The sequence below is a fragment of the Didymosphaeria variabile genome (genome assembly GCF_027946475.1).
Source record: "Didymosphaeria variabile strain IMI 356815 chromosome Unknown scaffold_7, whole genome shotgun sequence".
Lineage (NCBI taxonomy): Eukaryota > Fungi > Ascomycota > Dothideomycetes > Pleosporales > Didymosphaeriaceae > Didymosphaeria > Didymosphaeria variabile.
The window spans coordinates 164,874-184,213 of NW_026611626.1; the positions used below are offsets into that span (position 1 = coordinate 164,874).

Sequence of the window (19,340 nt, forward strand, 5' to 3'; positions counted from 1 at the left end):
GAAACGACTTGTGAGTGATTACATAGATTCAAGCTACATTATGTGTACATCGTGATGCGGACGCTAGCATATCGTCCATCCATCAATATCCTCCAAGCTTGGTATAATGCTATGCTAGAAAAATATCATAAGACATTAAATATCGCCAACGCCGAAACATTGCTTAGTATATTACCTCCACGCGTCGTCACTCTCACGAGTAACCTGAACCTCCCACGCCAGAGGTTGGCCAGTCGTCTTCGGTGATGCTCGACCAGAAGACCCAGATCATTACTACGGCAAGAAGCGTGAACAAGGTCTCGAATAGACCTCCGTTGATTTTTCCGTCCGTGCCGGTGCAGATGTGTACGCTGATCACGTACTGGAAGACCTGTCCGATTGCGAAGAGAATGACTGCAGCAACGAGGTAGGCTGGAGAAACGTTAGTGGACATCTGAGGACATTCAAAACTTGTACATACCCATCGGTTTCTTCTCACCGAGTACACGGACGACAAGGAACGTCTCTAGGCAGAAGAAGACGAACAAAAAGACAAGAGGCGCTAGTTGATACAGCGTATACAGGGCGTAGGCGCGGTTGTTATCGAGGGTGTCGTCAAAATAGCCGGTCCAGCTGAACCCCGTGTCAAGTGCGATGTATCCCGTGCCAATGAAGAGAACGGCAGCGGATATGACAATAAGACCCAGCGACATGGCTGTACCGTCATCGAGCAGCTGATAACCGACAAGGCCATTGAGCATAAGCATCCATGTGGTCGATATGATTGCGGCGATGTGGACAGCGACAAAGGCCTGAATACTGTTAGTTGCGACCGGACGATGCGCTCGTGAAACGTACCCTGCGCACTGCGCTATCGAGTGGGAATCCCCCGACCGTGAATATCTCGCAGATAGAGATTATTATGTAGCCGAGGAGGAACAATTGCATCTCCCTAGTCGCGGTCAGTCCACCATCGAATGTGAAATGAACATGGTAGCTGCGCACCTTCTCCCTACAGCTGCCTTCTTTCTTTCAGACTTCCATAGAAGGAACAGCGTGACGAGGATCGCTATGCCGCAAAGTAGTATGGAACCTGCTCCTGTCAACGACGGTCCGGTCCGCGCGATCGGTGGGACTGACCCAGATTTGCCAAAACTTTGTCACCCGACAAGGATACGCCTCTCAATTGGCAGCCATCATCCCATCCATTTGCTTGCCTCGTAGGCGCTTGGTTGAAGAGCTGTCGCAGGAAACGTTAGCAACGGCAGACGAGGCGCACTCGTGGAACGATTGTCCGAGGGGGACGTACATAGCAGACTGCAACAGGTCAGCAAACACAGATTGATGATAGGAAGTCGCGATGCATACCTGGTAAGGTTGACCAAAGGTTCCCGCTGTCGCGACAGAACGTGTCGAAGTAGCCATAGCGCGACATGACTGGATAGGTGGTCGGCGCCTACAGCGCGAAGGTTCGTAGAGGGATGCCTTTCAAGACAGGGCGCAGAGGGTCGCGCGGTGCGAGGGTGAGATTGTATAGGGTATGCTCAATGGGGTAATGATGGTGAAGGTGGAGAGAGGATCAGTGACGAGGCTGTACGAGACTCGCAGCACCGGCCGTGGCTGGTTTTGAAACAGGATATTGTTGGCTGGGCACTGAGGTGCAGGGGAGGTCGGTTGCGGTGCGCTAACCGGTGCAACGATGCGCGCTATAATGGCGCGCGCAACTGGCGCTGTCGAAAGGCGTCGAGGGTTTGGAGTGCGCAAGAAACAGCTCGGCTGTTGGAGAAAGTCGGTGGTGCAAGAGGCGGTGCGCGGCATCCAGCGAAGGAGGAACAGCAGCTTTCATGCAGCAAGCGAGCGACAAACAAATTACCTTCACGGCGAGCTGCCCAATCAGGCCGCAGCGTCTTAACCGGTTTCAGCTGCAAGCGACAAAGGGGGCCGTGCAAAGACGTGATGCATGCATTACCTCTGTCTGCCCTCGCAGCGATTGTGGCCTGGGGTGCAGATCTCGCGTCGCGGTCGAGGCATGGCAGGGAGTCGTGGAATTGGGCCATGCTTTGCCGTTTCCGTGGACGACACATGGCCGCTCGACGACGCGGCTCTGCATTGCTCTCCAGCCTGTGATGATGACCTCACGCGGTGCCTCTCCGTTCGCCAGATCGCCGGCTAATCCTGGTCGGCGCCGGAGACGAACATGATCTTGTTCATGCCGTGTCCCGAAGCCTCCCTTTGACGATGCACATCAACAACCCCGCAGCGCAAATTGCAACCTCAGCGCGTCGCGAAGCCATTTCGTTAGGCATGCCCGCTTGCGCAAGTGGGGACAGACTGCAGTCTCGACCCGCTGGTGTTCACATACCTCCATTGAATGTTCCTCTCAACGTGAACTATCAAAAGTCTCAGGGCGCATACCCAGATCCTGTTGCCATCCGTTGCGAGCAACCAGCAAACACGTGTCGTTGCAGCAGCCCTGGACGCGAGGACCTCGGGACTCAGGGCTGCAGGTCGACGGTTGCTCTGTGCCTGAGGTATCGTGGGGTAGCTCACACTACGATACACTGTCTGAGGATGGCTGTCTCAGCAACAGTTTGTACTAGCTAGCCAGTGCAGCAGCAGCCTCGTCGCGGGCTGGGAATACCGTCAACTTTATACAGTAGACAGACCCAGGTGGCTGGTGTTGGTCCCATGCGAAATGCTAGCACTGTAGGGTCCAGACTCCCATCACTGGCGGCGTTCACGTGAACGACGATGCCCACGCGGGGGAGCCGCCATTCCAATCACCCGAACTCGGTGCATCGAGACGGCTGCAGCGGTGAAGCTTGCGGCGTCATCGCTGTGAAAAGCGCGCATTCCCTGCTGCACAGCGAACTCGATTCTCTTATCGCACTTCACAGCGAGTCGGACCGGGAGTACCTGGTCTTGGCAAATCAGGGATCAGGAACGGAGCTGCCATCGCATGCACTTGCTGTCTGCTCCTCTTCTGATCACGAAGCTGTGGCACCCTGTCCCCACACCCGCTTGTTCCCCAATGTGGCCGTCTTGACCGCCTTCACTATCTGTTCCTTGCCCTCGGTCCGGTGACGTGCGTCTGCTTCTGCCCATCTCGACTTGGAGTTAGGCTGCTCCAACCAGCCGCCAACCTTCAAGATTCCTTCCCACTCGTACAACAGGAGGCCTGCCGACATTCCTCTGCACACGTTTTCCTCCTCGGCTCGCCAAAGAGGCAGCGACGCAGCCCATCTGCTGAACGACGACGACAAGGAGAGCACCCGCTCTTCCTTCGACACCCCCGAGTCCGACTCGGACCTCTCGCTTTGGAGCGACACTGGTGATCTCGTCGACCAGCTCGCTGACCAGGAGGACCCCCTCCGCATCCGCCTGCGCGACTCGCTCGAAGGAGGAACCTCGTCCCGCCCACGCCGCCAGCAGAAGCGCGTCCGCTACGAGTCCGAAACACGATTCAACGAGAAGGAGCGAGGACTCAGGCTAGAGGACATTGAGATTCCCGACCCGGGACCACGATCCATATCCAAAGCTGAGCGCATACTCGCTTCCATCATGGCACCCGGCGATGGACCCTCCCGTATCCACGGGCTGCACGGGAAGAAGCTGATGTGAGTCCAGCTGGTAGCAGTATATATTCAAAGTGCTGACCAAGTGACAGCTACTTCACGAGCGTATTCGTATCATTAGGCGTCTTCCTCTTCGGGTACGACCAAGGAGTCATGTCCGGTATTATCACGTACGCCGCCTCGCGACCTCCCGTTTCCGACTATATCTGATCAATATTACAGGGGTATTTACTTCAAGGACTACTTCAATCAGCCAACGGCTGCTGAATTGGGAACCATGGTTGCCATTCTGGAAGTTGGTGCCTTTATATCTTCCCTGCTTGTAGGCCGCATTGGAGATATGCTCGGCCGTCGCAGGACGATCATGTGGGGGTCTATTATCTTCGTTGTGGGCGGTGCCTTGCAAACAACCGCTACTGGCATGCCGATGATGCTGTTGGGAAGAATCATAGCTGGTCTGGGGGTTGGTACATTGTCCACCATTGTGCCGGTCTATCAGTCCGAAATCTCACCGCCGCACAACCGGGGAAGGCTCGCATGCATAGAGTTCACTGGAAACATCACCGGCTACGCCGCCAGTGTGTGGGTCGATTACTTTTGCAGCTTTATCAAGAACGATTGGTCTTGGAGAGTACCTCTGTTCATGCAATGCATCATGGGAGGACTCCTTGCCGCTGGCAGTCTGCTCATTTGCGAATCCCCTAGGTTTGTCTCCTTGCGGTTTCAACGCACATTATACTGACTCACTTCAGATGGCTGCTTGACAACGATCATGATGAGGAAGGTATTGTGGTCATCGCCAATCTTTATGGAAAGGGCGATATCCACAATCAAAAAGCTCGAGATGAATACAGAGAAATCAAGATGAACGTGCTCCTGCAACGTCAAGAAGGTGAACGTTCATACGGCGATATGTTCAAGCGCTACTACAAGCGCGTATTCATCGCCATGTCCGCTCAAGCCCTTGCGCAACTCAACGGTATCAATGTCATCTCGTACTATGCACCTCTTGTATTCGAAGAGGCGGGATGGTACGGCCGCCAAGCGATCCTGATGACCGGAATCAATGCCATCACGTACCTACTTTCAACAATCGTGCCTTGGTACGTAATAGACACCTTGGGCCGGAGAAAGATTCTGCTTTCTGGTGCAATCGCTATGGCCATCCCTCTCCGCCATATCGTACTTCATTTACCTCCGGACGAGCTGGACTGCGAACCTGGTTGTTGTATTTGTCATGATCTACAATGCCGCGTTCGGTGCTTCTTGGGGGACCAATTCCGTGGTTGTACCCGCCTGAGATTCTTCCGCTTTCCATCCGCGCCAAAGGAGCTAGTCTGAGTACGGCAACAAATTGGGCATTCAATTGGCTCGTTGGAGAAATGACCCCAATTCTGCAGGAGCATATTCAGTGGCGGTTGTATCTGATTCATGCATTTTTCTGTGCTGTCAGTTTCGTTATTGGTACGTTCCTTGGGTGTAGCACCAGAATCTTTGCTAACATACACAGTTTGGTTCATTTACCCGGAAACGGCCAACGTTCGTCTTGAAGATATGAATTCCATCTTTGGAGATGCCACTTCAGTCCAGCCTACACCCCAACAACTTGCCGAGGCTGAATCGCTGTTCAGCGGGAGTGCCCGATCTCCCGTGCCATCGCTCGATATTCGACGTGGTGCAGCAGAGAGCGCCATTCCAGGCCTGGACATTGACCCGCCAGACAACGTCGACAGTCTGGACAGCAAGCCAGCAAAAGAAGGCGAGAAGGGCGAGGGCATCGGTGGTTGGATCTCGAATATCGTCAAAAGGAACAAGGGCAACGGGGAAGGCGACTCAGGAGGGCAGTACAGGCAGGTTGGACAAGACGAGGAGAATTAGACGTTGCCTCCGCTTGTGTCTCCGAGACTCGATGCATCATCATACATTGTTTTGGAAAGAGTTCAGCATGCCATGATACCTCTGCGACGCATGCACATTTTGGAATGTTTGGTTGATATAGAAGGCGTATAGCGTGGCTGTTTGATCTGCATGGCTACAAAAGCTGGCGCAGCTTCAGTTGTATTTTTCTTTGGTGTAGACGCTCCATATAGCTCGGGGTGCTCTTGTAGAAATGAGGAATTGCACCTGGACCCTAAATGTACAATGATTCATGCGCCGTGGCAACTATCGTGTCTTGCTATAGCTTGCATAGGAAGCTTAGTGCTGCGATCACAGAGGCCGGAAAAGGAACTTGAACTCTCGTAGCAAGGGCTCCCTCGCGTTAACAAGCTTGCTGGCAAACATTATAAGCAATTTATGGGATTCTGCATGCTAGAGTAACTCGCGCTATAATGCATGTTAGTATTACACTTCAAAACTGTATTACCGCTGTTCACGAGATGAGTTATGGCCGAGAAGAGCTACACCTTCAGCCGTGGAAATCATAGCGCAAGGATATAACAGCTTTCAAACTACATGACACAGGCCGGAAACAAAATGGCGCTGCTGCTGTGCTACGAGAACGGAGTTCTCACGTGATTCGAAGACGACAGGTGTTCCTTCCCCGAATCTAGCCTCGCCCCTGTCTACGCGGCTGGGCCCTTGCTCAGCTCCAACGTCGCCTTGCAGTAGAATTTCTATTTCCGTATCAGCTCTCCTGCGTCTACGCACCCCCGACGGGAGAAAATCTGGCGTGCGCAATTCATCCTCCGGATTCCTCGGCTTCTTCTATTCTATTGTAATAACCTTCGACCGCCGTTCGTTTGTGTGGTCAAGCTCCGCAGCCACGCACCACCCGCCCACCTCAGCCCCCACCGCGACTCGACCGCCGCCCATTGCGGACCTATCTTTTTCGCAACGTGTCCCGGTATAGGTGTGACCGACTGAAGGAGCAAGAAAGCGACAGAGCTGCAGACTCCACATCATGGCGTCGAACGCGCAAACGACGGGCGCAGACCCCAGAGCGGAGGAGCTGCGGAGAAGAAACGTAGCTGGTCAACCAGGTGCCGCTCCACAGGTGGCACAGGCACCATTGTCAGAGAAGTCCAAGGAGAAGGTATGCGCAACACGGTTCCAACTACAGCTCGAAATCATGAGATATCACAATTGGATGTACGGCTGACATGGCTGCAGGCTTTCAGCGTCATCGGCTTCCTCGATGAGTACGAGTTCATATGGGCCCCACTGCTCTTCACAGCCCTCGCTTTCTTCACGCGCATGTGGAAGATTGGCCTTTCGCCAATTGTCACATGGGATGAAGCCCAGTATGCTTCTACTTCCCCGCACCGTCGCACCTATCTAACAGCTATCGTAGTTTCGGAAAGTTCGGTTCTCACTACCTTAAGCGCGAATTCTACTTCGATGTCCACCCTCCGCTAGGGAAAATGCTCGTCGGTCTCTCTGGTTACCTCGCAGGATACAATGGCTCGTTCGAGTTCAAGTCGGGAGAGACTTATCCGCCGGAGCTCGACTACACCTTCATGCGCCTCTTCAACTCGGTATTTGGCGCTGTCTGCGTCCCATTGGCATACTTTACTGCAAAAGAACTCAACTTCCGGAGACCGACCGTCTGGCTCGTCACTCTCATGGTCCTGTTCGAGAATTCGTACACCACCATCAGCCGCTTTATTCTGCTCGACTCTATGTTGCTGTGCTTCACCTTTACCACCGTCTTCTGCTGGTCCAAGTTCCACCGTTATCAGCGTGACCCATTCTCGCCCGAGTGGGGTCTGTGGCTGATGCTGCTTGGTGTGTCCATTGGCTGTGTTTGCAGTGTTAAGTGGGTCGGTTTCTTCGTTACCGCATTGGTTGGATTGTACACTATCGAGGATCTTTGGAACAAGTTTGGCGACTTGAGAATGCCCAAGGTATGATTTTGTTTTGACTCAACGAGTTTGGAGCTAACAACCGCAGGTCGAGCTAGCTACACACCTCGCTTTCCGCGTCTTTGGTCTCATTCTTATCCCTCTCGCTGTCTACATGTTCTCTTTCTACCTGCACTTCCTCATTCTCGAGAACAGCGGTCCAGGCGATGCTCAGATGAGCTCCCTTTTCCAAGCCAATCTGCGGGGTACCGAGGTCGGAAAAGACAGCCCTCTTGAGGTTGCTTACGGTTCACGAGCTACTCTAAAGAATATGGGCTATGGCGGAGGTCTGTTGCATTCTCACCACCAAACCTATCCGGAAGGGTCAAACCAACAGCAAATTACCTGCTACCACCACAAGGACTCCAACAACGACTGGTTCTTCTACCCTAACCGTCACCAGCCCGATTATTCGCCTGAGGAGGAGCTCCGCTACCCTGGAAATGGCGACGTCATTCGTTTGATCCACGCTCAGACTGGCCGTAATTTGCATTCTCACTCCATTGCTGCTCCCGTCACCAAGGCCGATTATGAAGTTTCTTGCTACGGTAACACTACGGTTGGCGACACCAAGGACCACTGGAAGATTGAGGTTGTCCGCGACGCAGCTTCGAGAGACTACTCCAAGGTCCGAACTTTGACGACTGCTTTCCGGTTGAAACACGTTGATCTCAATTGCTATTTGCGCGCCGGTAACGTCAATCTGCCACAGTGGGGATTCAAACAGATTGAAACGACCTGCGTCAAGGAGAACAGGCCCCGCGATGTGTACACGCACTGGAACGTTGAAAGCCACTGGAACGATAAGCTCCCCAACGGCAACCCCGACGCTTACAAGTCTCCTTTCCTCCAGGACTTCATCCATCTCAACGTTGCCATGATGACTTCCAACAACGCGCTCGTCCCAGACCCAGACAAGCAGGACGACCTTGCCTCCAAGTTCTGGCAGTGGCCTTTCCTCCACGTCGGTCTCCGTATGTGCGGCTGGAACGATGATAGTAAGTTGATTCGAGCGTCCACTGATATACTCATCTAACCTGTTACAGTCGTCAAGTACTTCCTCCTCGGAAACCCCATTGTCTACTGGGGGTCCACCGCCTCACTAGGCATCTTCGCCCTCCTGGTCGCCTTCTACACCATCCGCTGGCAACGCGGCTACGACGACCTCAAGCCCGCCGAGATCGACCACATCCACTACTCGGGCATCTACCCCGTCATCGGCTGGTTCCTGCACTACCTCCCCTTTGTCGCCATGGGTCGCGTCACCTACGTTCACCACTACTATCCCGCTCTGTACTTCGCCATCCTGACCGCCGGCTTCTGCGTCGACTGGGCGACCCGCAGACTGAACAAGCAGGTCAACTGGGTACTGTACGGCGCGTTGTACGTTGCTATCATTGGGCTGTTTTGGCTCTTCAGGGCGATCTCGTTTGGAATGGAGGGACCGAGCACGCAGTGGAGTCATCTCAAGTGGTTTGATAGCTGGAGGATCACAGACTAAGCGTCCACGACTCGTCACCGCCTCACCACTGAGCCCTGGCGCCAGGGTCCTTCTCACCTGTCCATCGCCGGGTGATCCGTCTTCAGACATGTACTATCTACCCATTTTTGTCAAGTTTCTCCATCTTATGTAGGGTTGGGTTTTGGGGCGTGGAAAAATTACGAATTGAACTGCTGTTGGGATGGGTGTGCGCATGGTGTTCTGGGGATAATTCCGGGTTGTGAGCGTGTGTGCTTCTTCGGCTTGGCTTGTGGGTGGAAGAGTGTCTAGATTAATTTGTAGGAATGCGACGCTGGTTCTACATTTGACTTGATTAAACTTTTCATGGTGGAGTGAGTGTCCTGAAGGCTGGAGCTATGTTATGTTTGACCCGGTGCAACGTACTGGGTGGCTTGTTAAGATTCGATGAGGGGAAGTAGGTTAGGTGGCATGGAGGTTGAAGGAAACGAACAGGTTGCATGTGTAGTAGAGGCGAGCGAGTTGGGGGTAAGGTTGGTTGGATAGATTGCGAATCAAGGCTGCTGAGGGGAATGTACCTTAGGTAACTCACTTCTTCATGAAGATAAGATAACATCTAGATTCACAGATACTACGGCATCATCGGTGAGCACGCTGAAGAGGTGCTGCTACAGGAAGTTCGAGTGGACAACTCGGCCACTGTGACACGAAGTGCTCTTCCGGCTTTTTTCATTAACAGAGCCAAGGACGGACGCCTAGACAGGCTGCCCAGCAGGTTGGCAGCAGCAGCTTACGCAAGACACGCCCTCACCAAAAAGGTGCTCGGCGCGTCCTTTTGCCGTATGGGAGGCTATGTAACTAAGAAGCAAAAGCTTTCATATCTGACGTAAATCTATTACCTACCTACCTACCTAAATTACAGAGTAGGAGATTGCTTCTTGACATGTGGCATGCAGTAACCAACGCTCCTTCCTTGTATTCCGTTGAAGCAGGCGCTATCAGGCGCACGGCAGGTGCGCTCTAGCCCTGTTCACTTGTAGGTAGTGTACATTGTACGTCTTGTACTTTGACACCACATATGCATGCTCCTTGACCCTGTAATTTCTCGCCTGCACCTCGAGAGCACGAACGCACCAGGAAACGAGCTGTTTGCAATCATTTGCGCGGCGGCGGCCCTCATTTTGAACACAACAAAACTCGGTGAGAGCGTCGCGTTTGTCCCCTGGGTCTGTCACTGTCACTGTCACTACCCAATCAGCGACGCGTGGCTCAAGCGTTTGTCTCCCCTTATATAAAGCAGCTTGACTCCAAGACTTTGACTCCAACACCTCTCTCCAATCCACCTCAATCTCACAGCTCTCCAGCTCTTCTTCGACTCGTCGATTCCCTACTACACATCAACGTGCTTCTCTCCGAGCTCAATCTCAACTTCAACTCCAACAATGCAGTTCAACTTCCTGCTCGCCCTTCTGGGCCTCCTCTTCGTCTCCATGTTCACGACCGGCACGGCGGCCTGCAAGTGCCGCAACGCTGACAACTCCGTCGCCTGGTACGTCGCACGCGGACGAAGTCAGCGTTTAGACATGACTGATCTGGCTCGCGCAGGGACGCATCGCGCCGCTGCTGTATGGGCGCGGCGGGGGGCCTCTGGATTGCGAAGGACTGCAAGGGCTTCGTCGACGGGGAGGTCTTCGCTAGGTGCTGTAGGGTGTATGGGGTGGGGAGTGACTGCCACGGGGCGCACGGGCCTGAGGATGAGTAGGGATGGGGGTGGTGCGGGGAGTTGGGTGATGAAAGACTCTCGTGAGAAGGGATAGGGGTTTTTCTCGTGATCGGGTGGGATCCAATGGCTGGTGTGGAGAGCCGGGGTAGATGGGGTATATACGATGGAGGTTCGATTCTTCTGTCAGACGGGGGAATGGATGAAAACTGAGATCTTCAACGTTTGATGCATGTCTGTGAGGCTGTTTGATATACTTTGGTGCTGAGCACGACGACAGGGCCGCCGATATGTTGAGCGATCGTTCTTGTGCGTATCTGCTTGTAGCGCTTCAAAAAAAAAAAAAAAAAAAAAAAAAGGTTATCGTCCCCGCTGAGATTGTACACGAGACACGCACATATGCTCACAGTCGGGTAGGAATCGTACAGGCGGTTACACGTTCACGATATCTTCCTGTGCAAAGAAATCAACGCTAACATCACGATTCTGCGAACCCGCGACCCTGAAGTTGATCAGCGTTCTCCTCATGCTGGTCTGTCCTCTCCATTCTGACTTTGCTTTGTAAATCAGTATGCTTTTCCGAAAGCGCGAACAAAGTCACGGGTTAAGCTTCGCGTCCTCCCTGCGTCGTTGTCTTGATCGCTTAGAATAACTGTACTCATGCACAGCTTTGATAATACCTAGACTCAGAAACTCATTTTCTCTTTTCCCCTCTAAAAGTAGTAGTGGTACGATTCGATGTCTTGGGAGGACGCAAAGCATCTTGCACTGTCCAACAGCAGTTTAGATTTACTTGCCGTGTATGGAAGACGTCTGTCTTGCTTCAATATCGAGCATTACTCTTCATACAGAATTGATGCTGTCTATCGCCAGTTGTGCGAGTCTTGCTCGATGTCCTGCAGCTGGTCTTCGAGGAAAACGCCCGCTTTCATCTACACTCCTCAACAGAAACGTCTATCTTGAAACTATACTGAAGGCCCAGCAGAGCGCGACAAAGCCTGATGCAGCTTATATGACGTCGCCGTATCGAAACCGGACATCACGCCTCATTGGCGCAGACCAGAGGTACAGGCTGAATACCGACTTACGGCGGGGAGTATATAAGCCCACCCAGTCCAGTCACTTCGATGTAAAACGATGATTAAACCCCCTGTAGTATATCAAAAGCCAACAATATGCTTGCGAGTCGAGATGGCAACCACGCCTCCTGACTGCACATGCACAAATGTATAGCCGGAATGAAGATATAGTGTTGCGCGCTTTGTATATTAATTCGCGAGATGGGGGCCGAAAGCAGCAAGTCTATGTCTATCGCGCTCTAGATCAAACAACCCATAGTTGTGTATGTATATAAAGTCTGCATTTCGTCTTCATCATTTTCTACCTCCACACCATCCGCGTACAAAAGTCCACACATCAAAATGAAGTTCATCACACTCACACTTTCTACTGCTGCAGTGCTCGTCGCCGCCACGCCCGCGCCTTCCCCCGGCGTTGCCACTGCGGAGGCGCTCGGCGCTACGTACAGCGAGCTGCATCAGCAGTTTTGCTGCGATCAGAAGGACTGCAAGTATTATGACTCGGGGTGCGCTGTGAGTATAGGTTGGCAGATTGCATGCATGTGTGGAGCTAGAGGCTGACTGTGGGCAGGTGGCTGGGTATTGTTGCCATTGTGTAGGATGTGCTGTGTGAATCGGGGAAGACAACTTGTGTGGAGGGAATGCCGGGGGTGGTGGTGGGGATATGAGGCAGTGGGGTTTGTGGAAAGGAAGCAGGAGGCGTCGGTTGAAGAGCGGTCTTACCTAGAGGCTTCGTCGATTGAGATGTATAATGTTGATGTCAGACTGTCGACGGAACTGTTAGACGTTCGTTTAGGAGATTTATATTGCTCTGGGATCGATTACCAGCTTTTGGACAAGGTTAAGAACGTTCTGCATGGACACATCTGAAGTATTCATTGCTCGTGAGAGCTCATTGTGGATAATGGATCGTACTAGAGATCATCTATGTCGCTCTCAAAACAGCATGTTCTGCATCGTACGTTACCGATGGGTGTTTCAGTTGTTTCGAATCAAGTTGTTGTGCGCATTTGGGCACCTGTCACCGGCGGTTTATGTCAGTATTCGAAGGCTCCTTGGTAGATTTCGTATTGCAGATATCATGTTGCAAAGGAAGGCGGATTTCGTACAATAACTTTTGTAAGGGGCTAGCAAAGCAAAGTGGCAATGCTCGAATATACAAGTACAACAGCATGCATTCTCTCAAAAGTTCAGATCTTTTTGTAAGGGAAAATACATGGGATGACGTTCATTCTCTTCGGCGGTCAAGCGTGATAGACATGCACCTGCTACATCGCAGAGTCGACCTGCCCGTTTTCATCTCCGCCTTCCCGTCAACGACAAGCAACTACCTTCCGAAGGCGCCCTGCTTCCAGGACAAGCAACTGCCCCGGGAACCGCTGCTCATGTTGTCAGGGACCTCCCTTAAAGTCCCGCCACTCGCCTCCCGCTCTTCTTCTTCTCTTCTCTTCACAATGCACACTCGCACACGCTGCACACTTCCCACTTCCTTCATCCACCTTTTGTCCCTCTTTGGACCTTGCTACTACCACACATTAAAAGACCTCAGACAGTGTGCATGCCGCCACCCAACGCCCTCAGGCATCGAGATGAGCCAACGCCCACGAGCACATCAGCTCTTGTCTCATCATCGGTCCTATGCTCTCATCCGCAGCCAAAAGCTAAGTCTCCCTTCCCCTCAGTCTGCAGTGGAATCACCCTTCTGCAGGCCCTTATGTTTTCTTCATATGATGATAATTCCCAAGCTGAGCCAGAGGGGCGATGAAGCTGAGGATCGCAAGGATCCTCCTCATGGTTTTCTGAACATCCGAAGAACCACCTCCGCTTCCGGTTGACGCAACCAAAGACACAGAATCCGCTGAATGGTTCTGTGATTCTAGGTCGTCTCCCGTGCGGTTCGGTCGGTTCGGTCGGTTCGATCGGTTCGATTCGATTCGGTCTCAGACAGTGTACACGCTGCTGCCCAACGCCCTCGAGCATTGAACGGTACCAGCATGCACGAGTACATCGACTCCTATCTCGTCATCGACCTTTCCGTCAGAAGGGAGGCATCCACGTCTCGAGGGGAAAGGGTGAGTCTTGACTGCGACTATGAGCAGAGAAGCCCAGCACCGCAGGCCTTAGAGCTGACGTGACTCTCCGTGCATTTAGGTCCACGCCTCCACACGCTGCTCAATCGCCACGACGGCTCGCGGATGTTACCCACACGGCAGGATGCTGGGGTTGACGGGCGCGGCGGCGACAGCGAGAGTGCAATGTTTGGAGCGGGGTCTTGGTCGCGAGGGAACTGTTGCAGATCGAAAGGATCTTAGAATGGCCTGGGTGCTTGGATGCGCGGAGAGCTCGGGGAGCCAGCCCTTTCATTGTGTCACACTTTCATGGTTTCACAATTATTCTTTCACATCGAAGTGAGCAAGTAACTTAAATATATGCTCGGGGCGGTCCGCTTGTTTTATGTTGAGTCTATGTTCCATAAGTGGCGCCGTGGCTCTTGCGTGCTCAACTGGTACAGTCAGTGCCATGTCCCATGGGCTGGATACCTAGGTACCTTGGCAGCTCCTCGATGAGCTCCAGGCCCGCCACGGAAGCACAGTTGGCGGATACAGGGCATTAAGGAGAGACTGTGTGCTGGGACAACGCAACGGCGACATCCTCGCTCGTTCAAGCGATGCCCATCTCATCACCACCACTTCCAGACAAAGCCACTCCAAGCTGAGCACTGCATTCGCTATACAACCCCACCTGCCCCTTCCTCCCTCCAAACATATAAACGCCCTTCCAATGCTTGCTATGCACTAAATTCTCGTCTCCTTCGTCTCGTCGGGGGTATAATAACAGTAACAGAAATCTCCCTTTCGTCTCCCTCTCATCTCCCTTTCTTCCTCTTCCCCTGCTTTCACGCTCAACCCTGACACCCGGGTTCTTCACGGCACACACATGCCCAAGTCAAAGTCACGTAGATCCTACCTACGCCCGTGCGCACCCGCGCCCACCACCGCGCGCTGCTTCCCTAGCCAGCTCTTGGGCGCCTCGCTCTTGCGCTGCAGGACGACCGTGTTGCTCTGCAGGCGGACCGTCATGTCGTACCACGCCGAGGTGATGAGTCTGTTTTCGCGGCGGAGGTTCTCGAGTTCGGAGTGGAGTTCGGCCTGTGGGACGCACATGTTAGCATCGCATCGCAGTTGAAAGAAACAGACAGGTGTAGGAAACGAAGGGATAGGATGGATAGGTAGGGTAACGTACCGAGCCCTTCTCCGCGGTCTCGCGCTTCGCTTTCTCGAGCTCTGAGCGGAGGGAGAGCGTCGTCGCTTCTTGGTCTTGGAGATCCTGGGGTTGTATGTTAGCTTTATTGCCTGCACCCTTTAAAAGGATCATGGATAGAGGAAAGAAGGGAGGAAACTCCAGACAAGTCGTGTAGAAGTATACTTTCGGCCGCGCCACGTGCAGGGCAAACTTGCCGTATCAAAGGAGACTTGACTTGGCGCGCTTGCTGCCACGAGGAGCGGGCTCTTGGAGGACTTCTTCGACGGCGAAATCAGTCGCGCAATCGTATCGCCCCAAGTGCTCTTCCTCGTGTTGCTGCTGGTCGGAGAGTTCACTTCTTGCACGGCCTTGTCGGACGTATGGCGCTTGTCTGTGTTCTTCTTGCCGGGAGAGCCAACGAGAGTTGCAGCCTCAGAGTCAACTGCCAATCTCTCTCGAGTTGGTTGGCCGCTGGACACGGGCTTTGCATTCCCATTCGCTGTTACTGGCTGCGAAGGGCCAGAGACGGAAGGAAATTGCTGAGTGCTTACTCTTCTAGCGTTGTCCAACGCGGCTTGTGAACTCGCGACCTTGTCTGCGATCTCGGCAGATGTAGAATCGAGCACCTTTGGCTGAGCTTCAGAAGGCGCTTTGAGGACCCCTTGTATCTGTTCCTTGATCTGCTGTAGCATTGCCTCTCGTAATGCTTGGAGCAGCTCTGGATTACGGTCGTCACGAATGGTTAGTGACGCATACAAAAGACTGCGTGCTTCATCTCTTGCTATTTCCAAGTCTCGGAGCTTCTGGTTAGTTGTTTGCTGGAACGCCAGCATTCGGTCATGTTCTGCTTGCAGAGCTTCGTTCTTGACCTCTTCATCAGCGTCCGATTCTGAGAGTATGTCAGTCGCGCATCGCCAGGAGGATCGAGCTGCTCACTCTTGTTGAGCTCGTTGCGTAGCTCTGCCATCTCGAGCTCTTTCTCGCGAAGTCTGCGCTGGAGCTCCTCGAGCTCTGTCTCTGTGGTGTGGAGTTTCTCGTTTTGCTCGAGGAATGGTCTGCATCTTGTGAGCCGGGCATCACCCAATTGTACGACTCAAAACATACCTCTGGCTTTCCTCATCCTTAGTAGCCAGCATATCTGACTTGAGTCCTAAGTTCTCTTGCATCTGCTTCAGCGTCTCCGTCTCCATCGACTTCAGCCGTGCGCTCAGGATATCAACCCTCTGCTGCAAAGCTATAGCATCTGCGCTCACACGTCCATCTAGCGGCGTCTTCGTATTGGAGCCATCCTCTGCACCGTCGGTGGCATCATCATTGAGCTCGTCTTCCAAGCTGCCGCCCCGCGCGCCATTCGCCTCAAAGTCTCGCAGACGATCCTCAAGCTCGCGATTCTTATCCTCCGCCTTGTATTGCAGTTCTTTGGTCTGCTCAACCTGCTTCATCAGCACTATGTTTTCATGCTCCAGCCTTGTCCTGCGGCCCTTCTCTTCGAAGATGGACTGCTCGGAGTTTACCAGCGTCTGGATGTTCTCCTTGTTCACTTTCTCCAGCGCGGCGCATTTCTCCTCAATATCCTCGAGATCTTGCAGCCTCTCCTTGGCCTGCTGGAGCTCTTGCCGTACGGACTCAAGGGCCTTAGCCTCTTTCGACAGCGATTCGATCTTCTTCTTGAGATTCTCGTTCGCCTTGGCTTTCTTTTCTAATTCGTCGCGCTCGGCCTTGACGAGCTGCATTTGGTCCTTCAACTCCTGCTTCTCGTCGTAGTCGTTCTCGAGACGGTTCATGCGCTTCTTGAGCGACTCTATGACGTCTTTGGCGTGGGCATGGTCGGTTTCGAGCCTATCGATGTATTGGCGTTCGCGCCTGAGGTCGTCTCTCAGTCGCTCGACTTCATCCGACGTAGCGCCTCCTGCGCCTCGGTCGTCCAGGTGGAGTCTTGCTTCCACCAAATCCTCTTCTAGTTGTGATATCCTGCCCTTCGAGTTGTTCAACTCTTCCTGCAGCTTTGTAACCTGACTCCGCAATGCAGTCCGATCTTTGTTTGCTTCGAACAGCAGCGCCTCCTGCTCCAGCTCTGAGTCCTTCCCTACAGTGGATCCGGCACCCGACACGGCCCGTGTAGGTGTCCTGTACCCTGAAAGCGATGTCGAGAGAGGTGGCTCAGCGGTGAGCTCTTGCTCGACGCCGAGATCTGCCATGCGTTCATCTAGCGACTGTAGTTCTTGTATACCTCCCGCAATGACACCCTGTTTCTCGGTGCTTAATTGGCCCATATGCTCCAACATCCTCTGCCCGCTCTTGGGCGACGTATAGGCCGCAAACAATATCGCCATGGTGAGCTTTGCGGTGAGCTGCAGGCTGCCATCCCTAGCGCCAGTCTTCAGGTCCGGAATCATGCGCTTGGTGAGTACGGGCAGCTGGTTGCACTCCTCTCGGATGTATATGGAGACCTGCCTCTCGATGTGCTTGAGGTTCTGCCATTTTGGTATCCAGTTGTCGGCGATGGAGCGGCGGCGGTCGGTGCCTTCGTCGAGATTGGGCAGCGATTCGTTGAAGTAGTCGGGGTCGATGTTGTAGAGAATCTGCCAGAGAATCTGGCCGTCCTCGAGCTGGTTCCATGCGTTGACTCGCCCGGCGAGGTTGAATGTGTTCACCTGTGTTGTATCACTGTTAGACAATGTCTTTGGTTGCAAGCGAGGGATGCACGCGTGTGTACCCAGTCGAGGAGAGCTTTCAACAGCTCAGGCTTGAAGTCGTCCATGGCCGACTTGTGGGTCTCAGAACGCGCAGGCGCACGTTCGTAATTCGAGTGATGGTCGTGTTTGTAGCGAAGGGAGCCTATGCATCATTACGGGGCCACTGCAGCGTGAAGAATAGGCTGGTCTGCTAGGCCGTGGGGGATGGCTCGACGCGATGATGCTCGGGAGTAACCCACGCTAACGAGGCGCCTACCGCAGCTGCAGGGACACTGGTGCTGGCTGCACGTCACTGCCGTGCTTGCTTGCTCGTGTTGGATATGCAGGATGAAGAACCGCGGTAGGGCTTGCTGAGGGGCAATATTCGGGTGCATGAGATGACATCTTCCTCTGAAACGGGGCGCGCCTTCACAACGCTCGCCCAACTCAACCAATTTGGGCCCGCTATTTGGCGGGGAGCAAGGGTTCGGCGGGAGCCATCTGTCTATCGATCCCACACGGCTATGCACGTCACCGCAACTGTTGAGCACGCTCATGGTCTAATCAGAAAAGCCTAGCATGTGATTTTGAGGAGAACGTGCAGTCGTAGTGATAGCAATAACTAGTGACGCCGCAAGAGCAACACACTGAGCGGAATAACTTCCCCAGGAGAATAGCACGCCCAAATTCAAACCCATCATTTATCCAGTATGCCCAGTGCTGGTCCGCACTGCTGTCCCTTGTGTTGCAGCGCCCTTGACTCCAGATGTGCGAAATCCCTTCGTAGGCGCATGACCTGTCTCGATTTCCATGGCCGACGTCCGGCTCATGCCCGCATGCTGTGTCGGCGAACCACTCTAAATGCCCACCTGCACTCCTCCATCTTTGTCCTGCGTCGTCATGATGCCATCGCCCTCAATGGTCGGTGGGTAATCGGTGCTCATCGCTTGGAGTTCGGGGAACATCCCCTCGGGAACCGTGGCGGCGAAGGCGGGGATGATGGCTAGAACTTGTTAGCTTTGTGCAGCGATTTGCGAATCACGAAGTTCAAGCTAAGGACGAAGATGCGACGTACTGTATTCATGCGTGATTTCGGCTCCCTCGGTATTTCGCACCTTCTCCTTCGCCTCCTCAAGAAGACTGCTCGGCGCATCCTTGGAGAAGCTGATGATAACGTCGTGGAGAGCGGGTGCAACGGCCATGGTAACGGCGGCGAAGAGCGCGATCAAAAGTGAGGTGAGTGTGAAGCGCATGTCGGTGAGTAGGTTGAACTTGGGTCTTCAGGCAGCAGTAGTGCGTATTTGTATGTTAGCTCGTTATCGGCTGCGGTTCGAATCGGTGGAAGCTGTAGGAAAGGGAAGGTAAAGAGGGGAGCCTAATATAACGCGCAAACTAGGGTTCGAGAGGGTATGCGTTCATAGCTCCGTGCACCGAATCGGAAGGTGACCGGTGGCGTTACAAAGGGAAGGGATGCTTGGCACGCAACCACTCAACGCTCAGAATGCTTCATTCCTCGCTGTCCCCATCTGGCTGCTCCTGCATCGTGTATGACCACACGCATGTCACGCATCGATCAGGTGCTCATGTGGTTATGAAGTATTCATTCAGTGTTTTAGAAAAAGCCTACCAGTGCATCAATCCCGTTGCGGAGCTACCCAAAGTCGAGCGATTCTCCTGGAGAAAAGACGAGCAAGACCGTATAGCCAAGCAAGCCTCTGGTCGATGCGTAGACGAGTCTTTCGAAATCCACGTGTCCGTCCGCCATCAA

General features: G+C 53.4%; 5 protein-coding genes across 5 annotated transcripts; 2 read left to right on the forward strand and 3 right to left on the reverse strand.

Moving 5' to 3' along the window:
* Positions 1-193: 193 nt before the first annotated feature.
* On the reverse strand, positions 194-1,023 carry N0V89_009195 (uncharacterized protein; the record flags this gene model as incomplete). Its single annotated transcript, XM_056217948.1, has 3 exons — positions 194-411; positions 461-791; positions 1,018-1,023. 3 exons carry the CDS (start codon positions 1,021-1,023, stop codon positions 194-196), a joined length of 555 nt encoding a protein of 184 aa, XP_056067213.1.
* A 1,915-nt stretch (positions 1,024-2,938) lies between these two features.
* On the forward strand, positions 2,939-5,432 carry HGT3 (Ribulose bisphosphate carboxylase large chain; the record flags this gene model as incomplete). Its single annotated transcript, XM_056217949.1, has 7 exons — positions 2,939-2,986; positions 3,115-3,596; positions 3,647-3,724; positions 3,777-4,259; positions 4,307-4,736; positions 4,856-5,018; positions 5,065-5,432. 7 exons carry the CDS (start codon positions 2,939-2,941, stop codon positions 5,430-5,432), a joined length of 2,052 nt encoding a protein of 683 aa, XP_056067214.1.
* Positions 5,433-6,456: 1,024 nt separating this feature from the next.
* Positions 6,457-8,897, forward strand: PMT2 (Protein O-mannosyltransferase 2; the record flags this gene model as incomplete). The annotated part of the gene is made up of 5 exons (XM_056217950.1): positions 6,457-6,588; positions 6,666-6,796; positions 6,847-7,399; positions 7,446-8,394; positions 8,443-8,897. The coding sequence occupies 5 exons, from the start codon at positions 6,457-6,459 to the stop codon at positions 8,895-8,897; spliced, it is 2,220 nt and encodes a 739-aa protein (XP_056067215.1).
* A 5,720-nt stretch (positions 8,898-14,617) lies between these two features.
* N0V89_009198 (uncharacterized protein) lies at positions 14,618-17,658 on the reverse strand (the record flags this gene model as incomplete). Its single annotated transcript, XM_056217951.1, has 6 exons — positions 14,618-14,803; positions 14,898-14,981; positions 15,449-15,786; positions 15,834-15,952; positions 16,002-17,564; positions 17,636-17,658. The coding sequence occupies 6 exons, from the start codon at positions 17,656-17,658 to the stop codon at positions 14,618-14,620; spliced, it is 2,313 nt and encodes a 770-aa protein (XP_056067216.1).
* A 771-nt stretch (positions 17,659-18,429) lies between these two features.
* N0V89_009199 (uncharacterized protein) lies at positions 18,430-18,774 on the reverse strand (the record flags this gene model as incomplete). The annotated part of the gene is made up of 2 exons (XM_056217952.1): positions 18,430-18,575; positions 18,648-18,774. 2 exons carry the CDS (start codon positions 18,772-18,774, stop codon positions 18,430-18,432), a joined length of 273 nt encoding a protein of 90 aa, XP_056067217.1.
* Between the last annotated feature and the right edge of the window lie 566 nt (positions 18,775-19,340).